The following is a 17,771-nucleotide window of genomic DNA, read 5'->3' as shown; positions in this document are numbered from 1 at the left end:
TACCTCGGTCGCCATTGGTGACTGATTCTCTTCATCCCCTCTCCCCTCCCTGAGATAGGGACGGGACTGAAAGTTCCAACCTCTGATGACATGGTTGGTTCCCCTGGCCCCATCCTCAGGTGACCAAGGGGCCTTCCAAAAGTCACCTCATTAACAAAAATAAAGTCATTAAAAAAGTCATGTCTGGGTTTCCCTGATGGCGCAGTGGTTGAGAGTCTGCCTGCCGATGCAGAGGACATGGGTTCGTGCCCCGGTCTGGGAAGATCCCACATGCCGCGGAGCGGCTGGGCCTGCGCGTCCGGAGCCTGTGCTCCGCAACAGGAGAGGCCGCAACAGTGAGAGGCCCGCGTACCGCAAAAAAAAAAAAAAAGTCATCTCATAACAAAAGACACCTTTGCCTCTCTCATCAGTTAGGAAATTCCGCAGGTTTTAGGAGCTCTGTGCCAGAAAGAGAACAAAGACCAAATATCTATTTCTTATTATAAATCACAACATCACACTAGACAGATGGTGGATGGGGGTCTCACTAGATCACCCCTCCTTCAGGGGTGAGCAAGTGGGGAAAATAACCCTGTGCGTCGGAGAAATACTGTGGAGGCTGGACCCTGACTCTGGAATGATCTACGGCAGGATCCGGGGGAAATGAACTTCGTGGGAAAAGAACAAAATGCCACGAAAAGAGGCAAAAAAGAGAAAAAAGACAGAGGGTGAGATGAAAAGGGAGATCGATGAGCGAAATAAGAATTGCAAGGACTCGAAACGCTGGCCAACACACAGTCCTGACTGGAAGCAGTGGGAGTGGGGTTGACGGTGCCAGACATGAGGTCAGTGGCAGAAGGCAAACCCTGCCCGTCCACGGGCGTGTGTTACGGGATGAACACGAGAAGAGGTCAGCTCAGAAGGCGCTCAGAGCCGGCATCCGCCGTCCTGATGAGACAGGCTATAAAAAGGTCCATGTTTGTAGATGGAATGACCCCAACACTGAAGGTAAATTCAAAGAAAACACCCACAACCAGATACACAGTGGTAAAAATTGTAATAACCAGGTGTGGCAGGCAGAAAAACAATGGCCAGGAACATGTGCTCCCTCGTATCTCAGGAAGGTGTCTGTTTTTGCCTGCCTAAGTGGCAGGACCTTTTTTTAAAATTTAAATTGTTGCAAAATGCACATCACATACAATTTACCGTCTTAAATTAACCATTTCTACACTTGAGTATCGTTAAGCACATTCACATTGTTTTGCAACCGTCACCACCGTCATCCTCAGAACTCTTTTCATCTTGCAAAACTGAAACTCTGTCCCCAAGAAACAACTCCCCATCCTCTCTCCCCGAAAGCCCCTGGCACCCGCCGTTCTACTCTGTGTCTATGAAGTTGACTTCTCTGGGTACCTCATATGCGTGGAATCATCCTTTTGTGACTGATTTCTCTCAGCGTAATGTCCTCAAGGATCGTCCACAGTGTGGCGTATGTCAGATCTCATTCCTTCTTATTCCATTGTAGACATATACCACACTTTGTTTATCCATGTGTCTGTAGAAGCTGATGGACACTTGGGTCGTTTCCACCTTTTGACCATTGTGAATAATGCTGCTACGAACATAGGCGTAGAAGGATCTGTCTGAGTCCCTGCTTTCAGTTCTTTGGCATATGTACCCAGAAGTGGAGTCGCTGGGTCATACGGTAACTCTGTTTTTAATTTTTTGAAGGATCGCCGTGGTGTTCTCCACGGTGGCTGCACCACTTCACATTCCTACCAGCAATGCACAGGAGCTCCAGCTGTGTGTCCATCCTCATCAACACTGGCATCTTCTGGTTAGAGTGGGGCTGGCGGTGGCTTGAGCTAAGAACTGGATGAGCCAGAGAAGTTGATTTGATTTGTATTAGGAAGGGAAGGGCTGGGTGCTGAGAGGGTTTGCAGGGTCAAGATGAGCCGCTGAGGGACAGGTGGGGTCTTGGGGGAGGCACAAGGAAGGGATGTTAGGAGTTTTGGTGGGCTGTCCTGAGGGTGCCCTTTTGGTGACGTTGTGAGATTGTTGTAAAGACATCAGCTGCTTTTCGGGCTATGCTGTATGTTGAACTGATGTTCCTGGGAAGGGGACCGTGTGCTGAGACCATCCAGGAGAGGCAGCTAGAGGTTATTGGCAAAGACAATCCCATGGACGTCTGGGCAGAAAAAGCAGCTAAAGACACAAAACCCAGGCTGCCTCAGAGTCACCTGCCATGCTGAGTACCAGGGGGCTACCGCGTTTTGAAGGTTAGTCTCTCTCTAGCCAGGTTGCCTTCAGGTGCGACGTTAACATAAAGGATTTTTCAGGTAGGCTAGAGCTCAGAAAATAACCACCCGTGTATTCATTCTGGATGACGTTCTCCGGCAGCGACGGCATGAGGTGCAGGTATGGGAGCAGCTCCAGGGAAGGGCTGAGCGGTGGCCCTGAACGCTATCGCAGTCCCAAAGACGTGCAAATCTGTGTTCAGACTGAATGCAAATGGCCAAATTTTATCATCGATAGAGTGCCTTTAACAATTAAAAAAAACCCCACAAATTAAAACAATAAGAGCAGTGACCTGGATCTAAAATCTCTGATTATACCCATGAAGGCCAAGAAGAGGAGAGGCTGGCGGTCAGGCAAGTGTCAAAATTCCCCGCTGACCCTCCACCCCAAGCGCTGCCGAGGTCCTGGGGGCCCCCTCTGAAGCTGCCCGGGGTCCCCACGGTGCCAGCTCACTAGTTCGGGGCCAGCCCCCGAGATTGATATCGCTTCTGCTCCCAGACACCAGAGACGAGCTGTGGGCATGGGCGGAGCTTCCTCTCCCAGACCGCCCCCCCCCACCCCGCTCCACCGCCAAAACCACACCCGCATCAACAGGGAGCCTCGCTGAGGGTCGGAGTGACGGGAGAGAGCACAGCAGGGAAGCTGCACCCTCCCCAGGGGCTCCCTGGCTCCTCGCCTGGCTCAGCTTAGCCCCTTTCTCCCAGGGTACCCCATGCTTCTAGCGCTGCGGTTCTCCAGCTGTTTTCGGTATCAAGAGCCCTCTTTATTTTTTCTAATTTAATTGTTTTTGTTTTGTTTCTGGCCATGCTGCGCGGCGTGCGGAACTTCCCCCACCAGGGATCAAACCCACGCCCCCTTGAGCGGAAGCGCAGAGTCTTAACCACTGGACCACCAGGGAAGTCCAAGAGCCCTCTTTATACTTTTTTAACTCTTTTAAATTGAGATATAATTGACCTATAACATTGTTTAAGGCCCACAGTGTATTGACTTGATACATTTATATTGCAATGTGGTTGCAATTGTTGCGTTAGCCAACACCCCTGTCTTGTCCCATAAATATCACTTCTTCTAGTGTTGGTAACAATAGTTTTGTTGTCTTTCATAGTTGTACTGTGGAGACTTCCAGGACTTATTTTTCTTCTAGTTGCAAGTATGTACCTTTAAACACCGTCTCCCATTCCCCTACCCCCCAGCCCCAATCCACTCTGTTTTTCAGAGTTCTTCTTAGGTTCCACATATAAGTGAAATCATGCAGTATTTGTCTTTCTCTGACTTACCTCACTGAGCATAATGTCCTCAAGGTCTATCCACGTTGTTGCAAATGGCAGGGTTTCTTTCTTTCTCGCGGCTGAATAGTATTCCATTGTATATATAGACCACAACTGCTATATCCAGTCTTAGGTTGATGGGCACTTAGGTTGTCGCCGTGTCTTGGCTGTTGTGAATAACGCTGCGGTGAACATGGGAGTGGAGATATCTCTTTAATAGTACGTTTTCATTTCCTTTGGATATATACCCAGAAGTGGGATTGCTGGATTGTATGGTAGTTCTGTTTTTAATTTTTTGAGGAACCTTTATACTCTAAATTATGGAGGACCTCAAAGAGGTTTTCTCTCTGTGGGTCATATCTTATAAATGCTATCTGCTGTATAAGAAATCAAAACAAAAATATTTTAAAGATTTATTTATGTATTCATTTAAAGTTAATAAGCTTGTAATGTGAAAGAAATTTTTGTGAAAATAACTATATTTTCCAAAAGAAAAAATATAGTGAGAAGAGCGGCATTGTTTCATAGTTGTGTGACTCCCTTTCGTGTGTGGCTGGCTTAGTAGAAGACAGCTGGATTCTCACACGCACTGCTTCTGCATTCGGTGTCTTGCAGTAGGTTGTTCTGGTTGAAGTCTACAAAGAAAATGCAGCATCGTGCTGCTGTGTCACTGGAAAAGAGGCCCTCACAGAGGCCCTGGAAGGGTCTTGAGGACCCCCTTCACACTTTGAGAAATACTGTGAATCTCTGCTCGCTTTTTGGAAAGCCGTACCCCCCACTCTTCCCACTGGAGTGAGTCCCCAAACCTGGTTCTTCAAGCTTCAGTAACACGGGAGCCCCACTTCTTCGAGGTGACACGTGCTTGCCGTTCACCCTCTTGGTCGCAGGCCAGCGACACTGTCCGTGCCAAGCTGCCCAGAGCAGTGACTCGGGCTGGTGTTCCCAGGTTTTCTGATCGGGGACGGACCACACGCACAGGTCCCAGAGATAGTACCATTTAGATTCGCAATGAGGAATCCAGGAGTCTCCTCAGTGCCTGGTTTTTGCAAGGCAGGCCAGCCCCTCCAAGGCCAAAGCAGTTGCCCGGGGCAGCCTGGAGGAGCCGCACGTGGATTTGGCTCTTCCACCCCCGCATTCCCCCACCCCGACGGGCAGCCAGGGCAGAGCGGAACACTGAGGTCCCCGGTGGGCAGGGTCGGTGGCACTGTCAGTGCAGTCATGACACATTTGTCCCCAGTGTGGGTGACAATGTGGGTGGCTTGGTGGGTGATACGGAGAGGACACCAAGGACGCCAGACGTGGCCCGAGGCCCTCAGGACATGTGAGGTGTCTGAAAGCCGCACAAGCATTCCGGGGGCCTAGGTGGGGTCGAAGTAAAGGAGTAAAGCGACAGATAAAAGTGCGGCAGCGTCTGTCGGGCCCCCATCTGGGTCTCCCTGTTGCAGCTTCTTGTAACCCGGAGCCCTGGGACCTCCGGGAGCCCCACCCCAGCTGGAATTCACAGGGCGGGCGGTGGCCATGACTCACACGTAACTTACCCAGAGCACGGGAGCAGAGCCACATCTGCCTTCCTGGGGAGACCCCCTCCCTACCCCTTCCCTTCCTCCCACCCTCTGCCCCCTCCCCAGCCACAATTCCATGACCCCAGACAACAGCAGCAGCATGGAGAGAGGGACCCACTGTCAGCAGGCTGGGCGCCCAGACTGACAGGGAGGGTGGGGACATGCAGGGCGGGACGTGGCAGGGGACCGGGGTGGGGGGGGCGCTGGGGAAGGACAGTTTACATCTTCCCACACCTGCCCCAGCGTCCTGGGTTAGCAGCTAGGGTTTTCTTGGTCCTTCCAGGATGGGATGGCCTCTACTGGCCTGGGAAGGAGGGGAGTGGGAAGACGGGGCAGGGCTGGTAGGAACCCAAGAAACCCAAGCAGCCATCCAGTCCCGGGGTTTCAAACTTCTCTGACAACAGAACTACTTTAAAAAACAGGAACAAACAAACAGAAACCCTGAAGGGCAGCCAGAGAGCTGTTCTGCAGAGAGCTGGGCCCAAAGCCTTGGGCCTCTCTCCATCATCATCAGCCCCAAGGTCTTGGGACACGGCTCAGTAACTACGAGTGTGGTCCGTTTGCCCATTTCACAGATGGGGAAATGGACCCCAGGGGGGAAGAGGTCTCTCGTCCACGTATTGACAGCCTGAATTCCGCTTCCTATATTCCCAGCCTCTCCTACCACACAGAGGGCAGCGCCGGAGTCTGCACTTTGCTTGGTGACAATTAGCGTGCCCGCGGCCCCGGCACGCCCTGCTGACCGTGAGGCCGGTGTGGTCTGTGCACCAGGCTCCCTGTCCTGCCCCGACTCCCGGGCTTTTCTAGAGAGAGAGAGAGGTCGTGGCTTTTGTCACGTTCTCAAATGGGCCTGGTATCCAAAAAGAGGCTAAGAACCTCTGTACGTGGCGGGGCGTGGCGGGGGGGGGGGGGGCACCGAAGGGGGAGGGGCGCTCAGCTGGTGATTCTCTTCCCTGCGGAGGCGTTACCCTGTGTTACTAGGTTTATGTCCCTCGCCCACCTGTGACGCGGGGTCACCGTCCCCATTTTACATACGAGGAGGCTGAGACGCAGTGACACAGGTAGCGTGCCCCGGATGCCTCCCGAGAGGCTGAGGGGCCGGACAAGCAGGGTGGGGACAGGTCCACGGCAGGATTGGACCTGTCCGCAGCCTGATCCGACGCCTCCCTCACCGCGTCCACGCCAGACCGTGTCAATTATCTCCGCAGCCAGAGAACCTGGCGCCGGGCACGGCTGCTGCCTCTGACGCTCATTCCTGCGGAACAGAAACAGCCCAAGGCTGGCCCCTCGTGTCCTCGATGGCACTCGAGACCCATTTCTTCCAACAGGGAGGTGGAGGCAGAGGTCCCAGAACCATTGGGGGGGGGGAACCCCGCTAGGACCTGGACTCGCGAGGCTCCCCATGGGACAGAGAGCACGGCCCCTCCAGATACCCCAGCAAAGCCCTTTCTCTCTTCGCTCTTAGAAATGTCAGCGGCCAAACCACAGGGCAGCATCCCCGCCCTCCAGCCTGCTTGCTGCCCAGCTCACCCCAGGGGTGGACAAGGCAGATCCTCCCAAGACAGGCCCTAGGCCCACGTGGAAGCCCGCCCCTACCATTCCTGAAATTCTTTTTTTTTTTTAACATCTTTATTACATGCAATTTATTTTTCTTTCTGTGTTACTGAGATATAATTGACTTGGCACTAAGTTTAAGGTGTATAGCATAATTACTTGACTTACAAATATTGCAAAATAATTACCACAATAAGCTTGGTTAACATTCATCACCTCATATAGTTTGAAAACATGTTTTCTTCCTTGTGATGAGAATTTTTAGAATCTACTCTCCTCACAACTCTCAAATATACCACACAGCTGTGCTAACTATAGTCACCAGTCGTACATTCCATTCCTGAAATTCTGACGGTTGGTTAAAAACAAAGTCAGCTGCTCTGAGCCTTAGCTTCTTCATCTGTAAATTGGGAATAACGAAACGCAGCCCACTTGCTTTCGGGGATTTCTAAGAATCACGTGGGGAAGGTATTTAGAAAAGTTCAGGATAACTCACCGAAATGACAAGGGAGCAAACCCCGGCTGGGACTCACCTGTCACCACACATTCCTGTCCGCAGGTCGCTGGACCGTGGCAACCCGGGCTGGGAGCCTGCCTTCTCTGGGCGGTGATGGGGCAGCTCCGCATACGGCTTGGGGGCCCAGGGGACCTAGGGTGGGGCAGTCCTCAGATGGGAATGTCCTCGTTCTTTTCTGCTCTGTGCAAGGGACCAAGCTAGGAGGGAACCACAGCTCCCGCCAAGGACAACAGAAACTGGAGAGGGGGTTTGAGAAGCGTCAGAAGCCATACCCAAGCTCTTCCACAGACAGAGGGCACAAAGTGTAGTACAACACCCTGGGCTAGAAAACCATCTTTCTTTACTTCTCTAAAGCAATTAATTCTGTTTCAAGCCCCCGCCAGCTTGGCTGGTGGGAAATTCAAGCTTAGCCGTGTCTGGGGGGCCTGCCCCTTTCCTGGGGTTGGACGAGGATCTTCGGGTCTTGTACAGTCCAGAACATTTGGAGCGAGGCCCCGGGGATTAGGACCCAGACCGGTCACTGCTCTTGGCCAAGCCCGTGGGGTCTCTTGCTGGTGGACAGGGGTCTCTGCAGATGCTCCCAGCCCTTGCCTCTCCCCAGGCTTGGGGAACCTCTGCCCCAGAGGTCTCTGCCATGGCCCCCGCCCACCCCGTGCCCCTTGCCTCTGTGCTCCCGCCCCTCCTGTTACGAGGACTGCACTTGACACCCTTTCTTAGGGGGAGGGCTGGTGGGTTTTCTTCTGGGTGCCTAGCAGCTTCTCCTTTTAACCCCACAACTCAGAGACCCAGCCCCCCAAGGCAAAGGAACACCAAGGCGGGGTCCTTAACAGAAGGAGCAGTAAAAATGACCTCAGAAGCAAAAAGAAAGCAAATAAATATCAGTTCAGTACGTGGTCCTGTCACAAAGCACGGGAGTTTTACTATCACGCCGTTTCCAAATTTCGTGGAGAAGCAGCCACCAACGCTGTGGCCCACAACCCTTGGCTTCATCCTCGGGGGAACTGGAGAGGCAAAGGCTGGGGGGCTATCTGGGGAGGGCCGCCTCTGCAGGGGCTTGTCTGGCCCCCGGGCGAATTTCTGTAAATGCTTCCGTGTGGGATGGGAAACCTCTTTGGAGGGGTCTCCTCCCTGGCCAGGGGGTACTCTGGGCATGTTGGGCGGGGCTCCAGGGTAAGGTGGGGCCTTGCTGACCTCTGGGCATCCTTCCCTCTTGCAGGACCTAGGCATGGAGTCGACCTCGCTGGACGACGTCCTGTACCGCTACGCCAGCTTCAGGAACCTGGTGGACCCCATCACACACGACCTCATCATCAGCCTGGCACGCTACATCCACTGTCCCAAGCCGGTAGGGTGGCCGTGGTCTGAGCCAGCGAGCGCCAGGGTGTAAGGGGGGAGCTTCCTGGGCGGAGCAGCCCGGTGCCCGAGGCGGGCAGGTCACCCTGCCCTGAGGCCCAGCATTCACGGCGGAGGCTGCGTACCAGCACCATCAGCGCTGGCCTCGTTTGGCCCACTGGCTGCAGTAAATCTGGATTCGTTGCCAACATGTAACCCTCAGAGTATTTCACACAATCCCCATATTAGCTGCTCTTGAAAAATGGGAAGCTCCTCATTTCTACAGGCCTGGAGCTGAGTAGCCACCCCTGTTACATGGGGTCAGAGCCGCCAGGTACGGTTGTGTAGGCTGTACCCTGCACAAAGATGTGTACACAGAGGTGGCAGGGGTCGGGGAGACAGGAGACAGCTTGGTCCAGCCCTCTCTCTGCCCACCAGCCGGGGGCACGGGTGCAAGACTGTGTCCACCTAGAGATGGGCTTTGTCTTCTTTGCACAAAGGCGCTGTGTAAGCAAATGTAGCCGTGGCCCTACATGCCGCTCTGTTTGCTGCAGTCCCCGCTACGCCCACTTGTCCTCCTCTCTGAGGCCAAGTGTCATTTTACACCCACCCACTTCACTCCTGTCCACTTCCTGCCTGGCTCCGAGGCTCTCCAGCCTCCACGGGCGCTGCCCAGCCCCTCTGGGTCTGGGGGATCTGCCCCTCTTCCCTCTGGCTCCACAGTCCAGGCTGGGACCCAGGCAGGGACAGGAGGGCCAGGGCAGGGCAGCTCCACACTTGGGCTCTTCTCTCTGTTTTGGTTTCTTCTCTCCCATCCCTCAATTTCCAGCAGCTTCCAAGAGATGCACTTCCTTGCAGCAGGAAGGAAGGGGCAGGAAGCCAGAGCAGGATGGAGGAGTGCCTGGGGCGGCCTCCACTTCACAGCAGGACCTAGGATCAGGGCGAGAGGCGGTTCCCAAGCCCACGCCGCACCTGGCCCGGGCGCCCAGGGCTGGAACCTTGCTCTGGGGTGGTACCTCCATCTGGGGCTTTGTCTAGGGCCTTCTCTCTGGCTTCTCTCTGGACTGCCTGGTGTCAAGACTTCAAGGTGGGGGGCTGGCCATGGAGGACTGGGAGCCCGTCGGGGCAGGTGTGGGGTGGGTTGGTGGAGGGACACAGCAAGAGGCAGGGGTGCTGGGCTCAGACGTGTGACGGTAACGAGTGTCGGCAGACTGGGAGCCCCGAGGCCTGGGGTCGAGGAGCTGGCGCAGGAGCCACAGGGGACCGGCTGCAGCTGGAACCGCCCGCTTCTCATTCAGGGTACACCTGGCTCTCCTGGGGAGCTGAGACCAGGCCGTAGGAGGCCTTGTGGGTGCCAGACCCCTGCCCTTTCCAGAGCATGGATTTAGTTGCCCACAGGTGAGAGGAGTGACAGATGACAGGGCACTCAGAGCAGCTCAATAGGAGAGGACTGTTTTTTATGCCCATCTTAGAGTTGAGGAAGACGAAATACAGATGATGAAGCGATCTGAGAAAGGTTACGGCCCAGGTGAGAACCCCAGCGTTTGGGCCCCACTGCTGGGCAGGGCAGGCCAGCGCTCAGGTGCTGGATCTCTGGGCCATCAGTGCTCCGTGGGGCTCACAAGGCCTGGGCTGGGCTGGGGAGGAGGGGCCTGTTTGGGGGCAGTTCCAGTGCCCCCCTCCCTCCACGCAGGCGGGTCTGCAGGTGGCCAACTGCCCATGTCGACCCCAGGAAACAGGACAGGGCTAAGGGGCTGCGGGCTGAGGCCAAGGGGTCCTGCACTGGGGAGGGCTAGAAGGCCATTCATCGGTGGTTTTGCTCAGGATCCTACATCCAATTACCATTGACTGGGTGGCTAATAAACAACAGACACTCATCTCTCACGGTTCTGGAGGCTGGAGGCTGAGACCAGGGTGCCGGCCGGGCAGGTTCTGGGGAGGACGCTCTTTGTGGTTTGCAGGCGGCCACCTCCTCCTTGTGGCCTCACGTGGCAGAAAGGAGGTGAGCTAGCTCTCTGGTCTCTTCCGATAACCCTCGTGGCCTCATCCAATCCTAATCACCTCCCAAAGGCCCTCCCTCCAGACACCATCACGTTGGGATTGGGGTTCAGCATATGAACTGGGGGCGGAGGGGGGACAAACATTCCGTCCATCGCACAGGTGTAACCTTCTCAGGTCACTTAATTAGCTGAACTTCGTTTTCCTCAACTCGAATGTGGACACAGCCATGCCCTCCTCTGTAAAGCTGTCTCCAGTGCTCAGTGAGGTGATTTACAGGAAGCATGGGCGTGTGCCCGGCACGGCCGAGAGCCTCGTGCCCAGGAGCTGAGGTGTAACCAGTCTGTGGGCGCTGACCACGTGCCAGGCAGGGTGCTCAGACTTAGCAGGTCAGTTGTGGGACACAGAAGCAAGAATGTCGCGGCCTCAGGCCCAGCCCCTGTGGACTCAGAGTCTTGGAAATCAACAGGCTGATCGCCAACCCAGATTTCCAGAGGCAGCCAGAGTGGGGTCCACCCCGCTGGAGGCCTAGGGCCTGGCCAGTCCCCTCCGCGTACCCAAGGCCACGTGGCAGGAGAGGCCCTCTGGAAGGACTCTCCCAGCTGGGGTTGAGGCATGGGTGGGAGATCCTGGCTCTGAGGTCCCCAAGCTGATGATGGGGGCGGCCTCTGCGCACACACACACACACACACACACACACACACACACACACACGCACACCCATGTGAGCTGGCTCAGGGCTAGCCAGGCCTTGCTGCTCGGACCTCTTTCATCTGAGAATTTCAGATCAGCCCAAGTGTGTGCCGGGAGGTTGTAGACAAAAGGGGGGGGCGGGGTCTCCCTTAGCTGTGAGAGGGGACGAAGAAAGTAGCCGTTTCTGGTCCAGCTCCTGGGGAAGCATCCACAAGACACAGAATCCTTCCCACTGCTAAGACGACCGCCTCGAATGAGTCCTGTCTGTTTTCTCAACCTACCAGAAACCCCCTCCTCTACCCCAGCAGGGTGTGGGCCGAGACCCTAGACAGGGCTGGGTCTGTGCCTGCCCGCAGAAGGGGGAAGAAGCAAAACCCCGTCCCGCCCCTGACTGCGTATCGATGAATCCCAAGTCTGTATCTGCAGCCTGGCTTTAGACTCAAAAGTCTCCCCACTCCTGGACATTTCCGCCTGGGTGTCCCTAAATCCCCCAGAACAAATCCCCCTGTCAGCGCGGATCATGTCGCGGGAAGTTTTAGGGACTCCTTCCTTCCCACCCAGCACGTCTGTTCCATCGTGTCCACCGTCAGGCTTCCCACCAGCAGACACTAAAATGAGGGTGTATGCTCAGTGATTTGTTGAGGAGCTCTCCCAGAGCCACCTTGTGTGTTTTTTCTTCTTTTATATTTTACTGTATTTTCTATTGCTGCATAGCAAGTCACCCCAAAGCATGGTGGCTTAAAACAACAGACATTCACCATTGATCCACCTCTGCAGGTCAGGAATTCAGGAGCAGCACAGGCGGGGGGTTCTAGTCAGGGGCTCAGGACACTGGCCCAGGCTGCGAGTCCTGGTGGCTCGACGGGGACTGGCAGGGTAGCATGGCTGCTGGTGGGAAGCCTTAGCTCCGAGCCCCGTGGCGGGTCCACAGGACTGCTTGAGCTTCCTCACATCAGGGCAGCTGGCTCGCCCCAGAGGGGGTGATCCCCGAGAGCAAGGGAGAAGCACAGTGTCTCCTATGAGCCAGCCTCAGACGTCGCATACTGTCCCTGCTGCCGTAGCGTATTGATCACCCAGTCAGCCCTAACGCAGTGTGGAAGGAGGCTGTACCCTGCCAGGAGGCCAGCGTCCGTGGGGGCCGACTTGGAGGCTGGCTAAAGCAGGGCGAGAGTGAGAAGAGTTAATCCTGGGCCTTTCTCTCCTGCCCTCTGACCTCCCTTCCGTGAGCTGAGTCGCACTGACAGCCAGGAGCAGGAGGGCCGGGTGGTGCCGCCTGTGAGAGCTCAGCCTTCCCAGCACAGAGAGCGGGGTGGGGAGTGAACAAACAACGCAGCACAGTCTCCGGATCTGGAGCAGCGTCCAGGTGCAGTAGACAGGGCAGTCATGTCTGATGACTGTGAGGAAGCCGTGGGTGCAGAGTGGTCGGGGCTGTGCTTGCTACACTTCTTGGGGTGGGGGGTTGAAGACGGCAGGGGAGTCGGAGGGACACGGTGACCCGGCCCAGAGGGCCCTGCAGGTCTGCCGCGGGCCTCTCTCCCAATGGGTCAGTGAGTCCCTCAGGCAGGGTCTTCTCCGAGGCCCGCGGTCAGCGGCGCTGGGCCGGTGCCCAGTGTACCCGACTTGCGCCACAGCCCCTCCCCCTCCTTCCTTCTCCACGGGTGGGAGGGAAAGCTGCAGATTCCGCGGCCTGCCTTGCAGCCTTCTCTGTTGCAAGCAACAGAAGGCTCCGCGGCCTGCCTCGAGCCAGGAAGAGGACTTATCCTTCCCGGTGGCAGCCAAGCTTGAAAGAGGCACTAGAACCCCAAACAGCACAGACACGTGCCCCCCTCCCTCTGCTCCACCCAGCCTCACTCCCTGCCCCCCGTACCCACACCTCATGGCTGCCCGGGGCTCCTGAGTTGACTTGTCAGTGTTCAGCCCCCGAAGAGTCTTGTCCCAAGTCGGGACTCCCCCAGGGTCCGCCTCTGGACCGGTCAGCTGTGGCTTGGGAGTGGGGTGTGGTCCCACAAAAGCGCTGCTGGGCCCCGCGGCTTTCCGAATAAGAGGAGAGGGGCCAGCATCCTCCTCCTTCGCCTCCTTCCTCCCCTTCCTTCCTCGTCCTCCACGCTGGGCGACTCCTGCTTAGTCCTCTTCCTGCAGGAGGAGGCCTGGAGGGGGCTTCCGACAGTGATGGGGTTGGGAAAACGTAGGTGGGCTTGCTTGAGGCTTTTCTGGTTTGCAAACGATAGAAGCTACTTGAACCAACCTTTGCAAAAGACTCATCCCTCAAGGGCAGAGCAGAGCCCAGCCTCAGAGCGGCTGCGGGGTTTGGATCCTGACGCCATCCTACACGTCGAGTGGCCTGCCACCCCCTCCACTTCTTGGTGCCTCGGTTCCCGCATTTGTCAAGCGGGATTGTAGGGGCCCCTGTTTCATGGGATGGCTATGAGTTAGTGCCCAGCGTATAGTAGGTAATATAACTCGGTAAAGGTTAGCTGTGTTTCTTTAGTCCAGACAAGCGGAGGGGCTCTCACTTCCGAGGACATTGGCTCACGTTTGGTCTCAGGTCCGCTGTTAAGTGACCACATCTTCTGTCCCTGTTTAGTAGATGAGGAAACAGGCTCAGGTTGGGGGCCTCGCCCTGCGCGCGGCTGCCCCCTGGTGGTAGTGTCGGCGCACTGCGGCGGCTGCTTTGCCGCCTCTTTTCCTGTTTCTTCCTTCCGGGCCTGGAGGGCGGAGGGAGAGTACGTGGCCCCCGATTTTGGAAGCCCTGCGGGAGATTAGGTTTAGGGCCAGGAGCTCATTCTTCGGCTTTGGAACGGGTGCTGTGGGAGACTGACCACGCTCTGTCCCGGGTGGTCGCAGGGGTGATGCCGGGCAGACCACCACACCCCACCCGCTGGTCCTTCTTGTCTTTCAAGTGTGTCCGCCTGGCAGCACAGGGGAATCACCGGGGGAGCTTTTAAAAGTCCCCGTGCCCGAGCTGCCCACCCATCGCTGCGGGGTGGCCCAGGCAGCAGTGTTGTCTAAAGCTCTGGGTGATTCCAGCATGCAGGGGTCCTGGGTGCAGACCCTCAGCTCGAGGTGTGCCAGCCCCTCCCCTTCTCCCTTTGGCCTCCAAAGTTGGCCTTCACCCCGGCCGGCACCGTGACCCTTGGGATACGTTCCAAGACCTTCATGGGATGCCTGAAACCGCAGAGAGCACCAAACCCTAAGAACACTGTTTCTCCTATACTAAAGGGCAGGTAACATACACAGCGATAATGTGCTGTACAAAGGGATGATTTATGTCCCAGGCGGGAAGGAGCAGGACAGCAGGCAACTTCATCACGCTGCTCAGAATGACGCCCAATTGTACACGTCTGAGTTTATTTCTGGAAGTTTCCACTTAATATTTTCGGACCGAGGTTGACCACAGGTAACCTGAAACCTTGGAGGGCCAAACAGCAGATGAGAGGTGGGGGGGACAGCACTAACAGCGTGATGATGATAATGGTAATAATCAAGCCAGCCTTTACCGGGCAGCCACTCTGTGCCAGGCGCCCTGCTGGGCACTGGCCCCCTCACCACATCGCGTTGCTGTCTGCAAGGGGGTTTGCATCCTGCCTGGTACTTCCTGGCCTTGGCCCTTGGCACTGGACCATCTGGTGGGAGCACACGCTCTGGGCCACTCAGTCTCCCAGGCGTCGGGGACTCTTCGTTGAATCGACTCCCCTTGAGACAGAGTTGGAGCCTCTGAAATCTCTCTGCTGCACCCTTTAACCCAGCATATTTGTTTGCTGGGGCTGCCATGACAAAACTACCACTTAAACAACAGAAATGTATCTCCTCACAGTTCTGGAGGCTGGAAGTCCGAGATCAAGGCGTCAGCAGGGTTGGTTTCTTCCGAGGCGTCTCTCCTTGGCGTGTAGACGGCCGTCTTCTCCCTGTGTGCTCATATGGTCTCCCCTCTGTACATGTCTGTGTCCTGATCTCGTCTCATGAGGACACCAGTCGCATAGGATTAGGGCCCACCGCAGTATCTCATTTTACCTTCATTACTCTTTAGCGGCCCAAATTCCAAAGACAGCCACATTCTGAGGTATTGGGGATTAGGACTTCAATTTAAGAACTTGGCGGAGGGACACAATTCAGGCCATAATACCCAGGGTCTCAAGGTCAGATGCTGATGGGCCAGACAGGTAACGAAGATGAATGAACTGGGCCGGAACCACTTGGTGCCTCATTCTTTTATTTTCCCACCGTTGACGTGGGCAGAAGAGATGTGGTAAAGTATTTCACCGTCCCCTTTGCTGTGTGGAATACGCGAGCAAGGACGTTTGCTTGTGGTTGAATCCCCAGCTTCTAGAGCAAGTGCCTGGCACCTAGGAGGTACCCAGCGGGTATCTGTCAGGCGAGCGAGTGAGCATGATAAGGTGGCCCTGGGCATCGGGGAGCGGCAGGGACTGTGGCGACCCTGGCTAAGGGGTCAACTGTCAGATCACCTGGAATCCAGATGTCTATAGACATCTCAGGTTTTTCAGTGATAGCAACGAATTCACAGAAACTAAAACCATCGTGCAGATGAGTTTGCAACCCCTGCTCCCTGCTCAGGGCGGCCACCTTGGGCCCGCACAGCAGGCCTCCCCAGCTCGGCCTGGGGTCCATGCTGGTCCCGCAGAGGCAGGAAGCTGGAGGTGGGGGCCTGGGCTCCCTGCCTGCTCCATCCACTCAGGGACCTGTGGCTTCCTCTGCAGGAGGGCGACGCGCTGGGCGCCATGGAGAAGCTGTGCCGGCAGCTGACCTACCACCTCAGCCCCCATTCCCAGTGGAGGCGCCGCCGCGGGCTGGTGAAGAGGAAGCCACAGGCCTGGTGAGTCGCGGTCACCCAAGGCGGGTCTCCTCCGCCGCCACCCAGCCGCCTCCTACAAGGGCAGCTCAAAGCCAGCTGTGCTGGGCCAGTTGTTGGGGAACAGCACTCCGTCCCGGGGCGTGGGGGGAGGGCAAGAGCTGCTTGGAGAAGGTGAAGTGAAGGGCTGGGGGCCGGGGGAAAGTGGCAGGCAGGGTGGGCATTCCAGGTGGGCAGGAGCCCTGGGAGATGCTGGCGGCTGGGCCCCGCTCTGTGTGGTGGGATCTGGGGGTGCGCGCCCGTTCTGATGCTGGGGGAGGGGGACAAGAGGGGTTTCTGATCCTGGTGCCCTGAATGCGGGCACCCGCCCCACCACCTCCCTCCCCCCAGCCCTCCTGATGTCTCTCAGGGGGACCCAGACCCCAGCCTTGTCCCTGGCGTACAGCAGTGAGGACCCTCAGGGCTCGTGTGGCCTCCTGCACCCTGGGGGCAGAGGGGACACTGGGACACAGGACCTGGGAGCCAGAACAGCACCGCAGAAAGAAGCAGAGGGGAACTGCTGCAAATCACAGAGCGGAGCGGCTGGGGTCCCGAGGCGCGCAGGCTCCTCCAGGCCCCCCAGACGGCAGGGGAAGGCCAGCCTCCTCGCTGAGCAGAAGAGCTCTGGGCCCCCTTCCCTTCTCCTGGACACCACCGCCCGCCCCCCAGGGCAGGAGAGGAGATGGATCCTCAAGGGCCCTTCCCTGGTGGAGGAAGTCACCAAAGGGGGTGCCAGGTGGGCTGAGGGCAGGGACCAAATGCAGGGACAGGGCAGTTCTGTCTGCTTGTGCGCTAGTTCTGGAGGAGGGAAATGCAGGAGGGTACGCTCTGCTGGGACCCAGGGGCCTCCTGTCTCCCCGGCACACAGGGCGCTCAGTCCATTCTTCGTTCAGAAGCCTTACTCTGCTCGGACGCCTCCCCGTCCCGCTGACTGAAACCCACTCAGGCCCAAGTGATGGTCCCCCGCCCACCCCCGCCCACACACTGGCCTTCCTGCTGGTTCACAGACACGCTGAGCTCTACCAGCCTCAGGGCCTTTGCACTTGTGTTCCCTCCGCTGGGACTCTTACCGAGCTCTTCCCTTGGCCTGTTTTTTCTCCTAAGAGGCCGACAAGGAAGCCCAAGCTGTGATCCCAGGGCTGCTGATGGTAACAGGTGCTGCGCCCCCTCTAACTCCCTGTCCTTCCCAGGGTTGGAGCCTCGGGGCTCGCCTGGGGTATCTGGAAGCTGGGAGATCTGGGCCCCCGAGCAAGGGAGCGGGTGAGAAAGAAGAGCAAGGGGTGGCGGGCGGTAGGGAGTGAAAGGGGGTGGACAGCAGCCCACACCAGGCTCGGGCCCCTGCGCCCTCACCCGCCTGCCGTCCCGAGGGCCCCCCAAGGACCCTCTGTCTGGTGGAGAAGATGGTCTTGAAGCAGGGGCTTCCGAGATCTGTGGCACTCGTGGGGGAGCAGGGAGCTCAGCCGTTCGCCGCCCTCCTGCACAGGGCGCCGTTCTGACTGCGTTTATTATTTCACATGACAACCCTGTGGTACCCAGTTGGCTTCATTTCTCAGGCAAATAACAGAGGCGCAGAGGTTAAGGAACTAACTAAAGGTCGCATGAGGGATGAAGCCCGCCTGCCGCAACTAAAGATCCTGCGTGCCGCAACTAAGACCCGGTGCAGCCAAAATAAAAAATAAAAAAATAAAAAAAAAAGGAAGGAAGGAAGGAGTCCAGTGCAGACC

The 17,771-nt window shown here is 56.8% G+C and overlaps 1 protein-coding gene across 1 annotated transcript in view; it reads left to right on the top strand.

Moving 5' to 3' along the window:
• LRRC75A (leucine rich repeat containing 75A) overlaps positions 1-17,771 on the top strand; it is a 38,029-nt gene that overhangs the window by 15,745 nt on the left and 4,513 nt on the right. Inside the window, exons 2-3 of the mRNA XM_033846876.2 lie at positions 8,395-8,523; positions 15,917-16,032. Of these exons, the coding sequence (XP_033702767.1) occupies positions 8,395-8,523; positions 15,917-16,032 (245 nt within the window). The remainder of the gene's footprint in view (positions 1-8,394; positions 8,524-15,916; positions 16,033-17,771) is intronic.

The sequence above is a fragment of the Tursiops truncatus genome, chromosome 20 (assembly GCF_011762595.2).
Source record: "Tursiops truncatus isolate mTurTru1 chromosome 20, mTurTru1.mat.Y, whole genome shotgun sequence".
In the NCBI taxonomy this organism is placed as follows: Eukaryota; Metazoa; Chordata; class Mammalia; order Artiodactyla; family Delphinidae; genus Tursiops; species Tursiops truncatus.
The sequence above is the reverse complement of the archived record's forward strand: the minus strand, read 5'-3'. Positions and strand labels throughout refer to the sequence as shown.